The sequence below is a fragment of the Microtus ochrogaster genome, linkage group LG1 (assembly GCF_000317375.1).
Source record: "Microtus ochrogaster isolate Prairie Vole_2 linkage group LG1, MicOch1.0, whole genome shotgun sequence".
In the NCBI taxonomy this organism is placed as follows: Eukaryota; Metazoa; Chordata; class Mammalia; order Rodentia; family Cricetidae; genus Microtus; species Microtus ochrogaster.
Window position 1 is genome coordinate 44,073,248 of NC_022027.1, and position 6,072 is coordinate 44,079,319.

The 6,072-nt window shown below is 44.0% G+C and overlaps 1 protein-coding gene across 4 annotated transcripts in view; it reads left to right on the forward strand.

Moving 5' to 3' along the window:
* Nucleotides 1–309: 309 nt before the first annotated feature.
* The window catches only part of Mthfd2l (methylenetetrahydrofolate dehydrogenase (NADP+ dependent) 2 like), a 93,052-nt gene continuing 87,289 nt past the window's right edge, over nt 310–6,072 (forward strand). Inside the window, exons 1-2 of one of the 4 annotated variants that reach the window (XM_026785320.1) lie at nt 2,594–3,183; nt 4,211–4,315. Coding sequence is in view for 1 of the 4 variants with exons in the window: in XM_005359480.2 (XP_005359537.1) it covers nt 764–879 (116 nt within the window). In the remaining 3 variants the exon portion in view is untranslated. The other 3 variants (XM_005359480.2, XM_026785322.1, XM_026785321.1) reach the window with 3 other exon arrangements.

Consider the following 6,072-nt stretch of genomic DNA (forward strand, 5'->3'; position numbering starts at 1 on the left):
TCTAAACTCTCAATGCCAAGATTTTCTTCCATGTGCTTCTTTGTCTATTGACTTCTATCAGCCAGATGATGCTCCGTTGTTTTTGAAAAGATTTTTGCACAACAAGCTCTCTGACGTCTGGGACTTTAGATAACAAGTTCCCTGAGTAGGCAGACAACAGCTCTGAAAGAGATCATAGTCCTCACAGGGGCAGCCTGACCTTGGGTGACATAGTTTAGTTTCTGTTAGCTTTGTGGTTTAACCTGGATGATGATGATGATGGTTATTATTATTGCTATTATTTACTGGCTTTTTGCTTTCTCATTACAAATTCACTTTGCTTCCTAGGTACCACAAACTCCCGCAGTGCAATGGCTCTTCTAGAAATGTCAAGGACACCGCAGTTGTAGAAACCCTAACTAAGGTCATCTCTGTTTCTTCCTGTAGGGGAGTGAAAAGCGAACACTTGAACCAACTTTCCTTCTCGCAGTAACCTGCGTTCCGCGTAACCATGGAGACCACAGGCTGCAGCTGGGCCATAGGGACAGGGGGCTTGGAGCCCGCAGTGAATGTCTAGGCCTTCCCTGTGCACCTTGGTGACAGGCGACAACGCAGGGGTCGGAGTGGAGTCGCCCGCCACCCCGCGGCCACCAGCTGCGCCTCCGCGTCCGGGCTCCGCCCCACCCGGCGCCCTGGAACCCTGCCTAGGGCTCCGGGCGTGCAAGCGGCAGTCCGGGCGGGCAGGGCTGGCGGCTACAGGACCCTCAGAGGAGGGCGGCAAGGCATGGCTACGCGGGCCCGCGGCTTCCTGCTGCTCCGGGGCGGCCTGTGCCGAGGGCCTGCGAGGGCCCCGGGAGGAGCCGAGCGCGCGTGGCGGGGCTTCAGGAGCAGCGGCGTGAGGTAGGGGCTGCGGGAAGGGGCCGCGCGTGGGAGCGGCGCGGCGTGGCGGGGCCCTGTGGAGGCCCGAGCTGCTGGGCTCCCGCACCGGGGCCCAAACTCCGGGTCCTGCTGCGGTGGAGGGGCCGCAGTGTAGGGAGCGCGGGGCAAAGGGCGGGGAGCCTGGGGCAGCTCGCTGGGACCCTGGGTTTGTTCAGGTTATTACTGTGCCAGCGAGAGTAGGCGCTGTGTAGACAGTTGGGGAGCGGTTCGCTTTCGGTATTCCTTTGTCAGCGGCTGGAAGTCTTTCCCACATCTGAATGTCTTACCGGCTTCACACAACTGCACGTGAATGCTGGCCTCTCAGCCTTTGGCTGGCACCTACCAGCCTTCCCCAAGTTGTCAGTCTTTTGCTTTCTTTGATCCCTTTGGGTTTGGTTGCTGGCTAGGACAATGGAAGGACACCGTGGTGCCCAGGAATAGGCCATCTTGCCTCAGCTTCCCTTGTCTGTGGAGACAATCCAACCTATGGAACAATTCATCGTGTCTTGCCCAGGGCCAGTGAGTTTCAGAAAAACTCATTTGTACACTTTCCGGGATTCCAGGTGGTGATATACTGTCACCACTTTGGCTGGAACTCGCTTGTCACTTTATATTCACTTTGTGTCCCCAAGGTCCAGGATAACACTCGGAGGAAAACAAGCAATGGCGCGGTGCACATAGCTGTTGTCTAACTCCCTTCGGATACATTTGGGTCTTAGTCTTGAGTCACCGAAATTTAAAGGATTTCCTGTAGTTTTTACTTCGAAGATGGCTTATAGTGACTAGGTCTATAGAAGGATTTGTGAAAATGATCGTGGTTTAGAACTGTATTGTACACTGTAGTAGTTCCGGAATTCGCTGTTTCGCTTGACAGCGCCAGTCTGCTTTGCTCCCTAAGAACAGGTTCTGTAGGATTCCTTTTGTGTTATAGAATTAAAGGGCTTATCTACTAACGGCATTCTATTTAAGTTATTATCCGTGGAATTTCAAGTTTTTAGCACTCCCTCTAGGAAGGATAATCATTTTGTAAGTGTACAAGTTGAATAATGTCTCCTCATCGGCACAGTGTCTCTGTTTCTCCGTTTGCTCCGTGCCCAGTGCCTACCGAAGGAGTCGCAAACAACAGTCAGGGTCCCAAAAGTTGATTATAGCCGCATGCTTCATACACAACACACACAGGCATCGCCCATCCGCTTATGGAGATTTCCCATCTTGTAACTTGTTTTTTTCTGGGGAGGCCCTGGGTTTGAACTCTGATATCTCCCACACGGAGAAGACATTTAATGGCCTCCTTACTATTAAGAGTAGCCAATGCAGTGAAGTGTGATGATGGAAGTTGAGCCTGCCTGTTTTCCATGCCGTTTGATGTAGATTACAATTACGTGGAAAAAAAAAAGCTATTTGTAATGGTTTTATTTTTAATATAGCAGGAGTCAAGTTAGATTTCTTTTGACACTGAATGCCACACCTGTAGGTATGGTTGGCTCTAGAGACGAGAAACACCAGTAGAGCGGTGTATCTCTGGTGGGGAGGAGTTCGGACAGTGTGTTGATGCTTATTGGTGTCTCTTTTCTCTTCTAGGACCAGCAGAGAGAAGAGATTCCATCTTCCAGAGGTCGCCACTGTCTGCCTCCCCACTCAGTCATCTTTTTTAGTGACGCTTTCTTTGTCTGGTCCCTCACAGTGATTGTCACACGTTAATAGCATTCCTATTGACATAAAATTTGAACCATAGTGTATTTTTCATTGGAAATTATCCTTGAGTTTGATAAACTCTTTCCTCAATGATATTAACTATTTTAAATGAACAAATTTATCACACTTTTGAGCCATTATACTCTTAGATAAAAAAGATTTTTAATTTTTTATATTTCTTGTCTAAGTAGACAACTATAATAACAGAACATAGCTAAATATTTTTATATGGATGGTTATTTGTGAATTTCAAGAATAATATTTGATAGAATTTGGAAGCTATATGATCTCATAATATTATTTACCATTTATCTTGCAACAGTTTTCCCTTTAAAATTCATCATGAGTTCTTTCTGTTTATGCATGAGAAATTAGAGCTTAATAATGGAGTGAAATTAATGTCAGCACATAACGCTTTTCTGCTTTTCAAGCTTCTCTCGTTGCGAAATGAACTACTTACATGGTCAAAAAGTTGGAACAACATTCTTTGTGCTTAAATTATTCTGTCTTCCTGTCACTGTGTGTGACTCTGCACCTCAGAATGGCCTTGGATGGAAACAGCCCCTGAGACTCGGGCCAGTGCTTCTCAGGGTGAGGCTCTCAGTAGCTCCCTAGCCCTTGGGGCGGGGATGTCACACACCTTGCCAGTGCCTGACACCAGGTTCACAGCAGACCGCCGCTAAGTTAGTTCTCCACAGCTTGTTAGTTCAGTTCTCTGTGACACACCCCTTTCCAGTAGCTCGGTGGGGTTCCCTGGATTGTTTCCCTGGTGCTTACACTGCTGCCCAGTGGTTCCTCAAGCCAAGGGTTTCGTAAATTCTCTTTTTGGTCTCTTTACAAATGCCTTGAAGCATCCATAAAATTTTGAACGCCAGCCGACAGTTTTCGTACAGCCTCGCCTTGCTTTATGCTCCACTGCCGAGAGCTTTATAATCTGTGCTGCAGATCTAGCGCATAAAAAGCCCCCGTTTGGGGAGTCAGTAAAAGATACTGGTGTATGTTATTTAATTAAGTTTGAATGGGTAGTCTAATAGTTTGAAAAGACGGGTTTTCATAGTAACAGTGTTCACGCCTTCAGACTCTCCATCTGAGTACTTTTTCAGGATTTGCATAGTTATTACTTGATAAATCCCCCCCTGACGCTTGAAGGACCTAGACTCCAATTAGGTCTATTACGAATGCTAATTTTATACAGATTGATTTCAGTCAAGAGAGAGCTAGTCATAAAGGTTACCAATGCAGTTTCTCAAAATCAGGCTGTTTTCTTAGCAAAACTGATCTTTATTTCTCGTTAAACTTTAGTTATCTGACTACAGTTTTGTTTTCGAAGCCAGTATGCTGTTTTTTTCATTTAGAAACTAAAGCTAAATGTTGCACCATTTGGTGTCTCCTATTTAAATTTCATCTTTTCAACTAGGTCCCAGCTGTCCAGAGATAGCTTACTAATGCGGCATCTTCACAATCAGGTTTTCAGATTAGCAGTGTTAGGTCATGGGCCTGCTCCTTTAAAACTCTGGTCACTTCAAGAGGCCAGAGTTCACAGCCTGAAGAAAGCAGGCCACACCTCCTGCAACCCTGTGGGACAGTAAAGAAGTCCTGCTGTACTGTGTTTTCTTAGCTCCCAATCTGTGGTCCTGACCATGCCTGACTTCTCCATGCTCCTCATCAAGTAGCTGCCTGAGATAAAACCATGTGCGGTGAAACTTCCTGCCAGCCCAAAAGGGTATGAGAAATAGAGTCTCTATCTATCTATCTATCTATCTATCTATCTATCTATCTATCTATCTATCTATCTATCTATCTATCTATCTATCTATCTATCTATCTCTGAGAGTTTTCTCTGAAGCTCCTTGTAAGTCCCCCTCCCTATCATCCTGCAGAAGGGATGGCTCTCTAGCTTTTTTTGTCCCTTCCAGATTGCAAAGAAAAGCCTCTTCTACACCTTTTATAGAAGATCCCATTTGTGTTGTCTCTGATGCACTTTACTGTCCTGTCACACACACGTAGGTGTATGTGTGTGTGTGTGTGTGTCTGTGTGTGTATCATACATGTATGTATATGTACTTGTTTTCTAAAGTGATATTTGTTTGTGGCCTTGGAAATTCTATGCAAGTATAATAACCAGAGAACTACACCCTCAGATTACAAAATATACTTACTTATCTGAGCCAGGTCTCACAATATTGCGCTGACTGGCCTGAAACTCTGTATTGGCCAGTCTTGCGGAAATATGACTGCCTGTGCCTCCTGAGTATTGGAATTAAAGGTTTGTACCACTGTGCCTGGCCAAAATACGCATTCTTAAACTCTAAGTATAAACAGGTTTATACCAATTTTCTCCCATTCCTTTAGTGGAGCGTCCCATAGATAGAATTGTGGGAATCCATAAACCTGGAAGGGAGGTCACTAACATTGATCAGTTCAGCATTTCTTTCCTTGTAAACATTGGCAACAGATGACACTAATATTATCATCGGTCAGTACGTGTGAGGTTACTAATACACAGAAATATTTTAACATCACAATGGATAAGATACCATAAAACATCATCTATACACATTACTTTGATATTACCGTACTTACTATAAGACTTGTCCCTCATGCCATCTCAAGAAAACTGGCTTCCCTTGTAACTGTGTATTCACATTTGAAACCATTCCTCTGAGAAAGTACAAAGACTTCTGCAGATGAGCCAGGCGTTCTCATGGTCTTTTCTGGAAAAGTAGGTATATAAAAATATGTAGTATTTTTTTTTTTGGTAATTATTAATTCTTTGGTTAGATTTTAGGGTTCTAAATTGGCAAGCAACAAAATTGACATTGGAATGAATCAAACATGATGAGCTTGCTTTGCTTTACTTTTTTTTTTTTTATTTACAAATACATGACTTTTGGTAAAATAGCTTCGAGGTTTGAGTGAAGTACTTATGGTGGGAAATGAAATGCCTATAAAAAGGTCGTGAACTTAACTTTTCATTGCTGTTTGTTTACTTTAAAAATATCCCACAAAAGGCTCAGTGTTATTGTGCTCTGAGCAGGATTAGAGTTATTCCATATCTTACTTTGCCTTAGTTCTCTTGGATATTTTTTAAGGCAAATTTCAAATACCCATGTTCTACCTCAGGACACTGAGGGATTAAGACAAACTCATGGAGACCTTAGAACTGCTTATGATGGCTTTTTCACCTTAGAGATCCTAAAGCAGTTCACAGATGCTCCAATTAAAGTTCTAATTTAACATGGGTTTGAAATGAGGATTAAGAACTTGTCAAGTGTCCAAATTAAATGTAGCGTTGATAATGACTAAGGTTTATTTTCTGGTACCTATGGAGGAATATGTTGATATGCAAAGAGTTCATTTTCTTGTCTACTGCTCTGCTGTGGTTTATTATACATTATGTTTGGTTATAGTAACCCTTTAAAAAGGCCGGGTGGTGGTGGCTCACGCCTTTAATCCCAGCACTCGGGAGGCAGAGGCAGG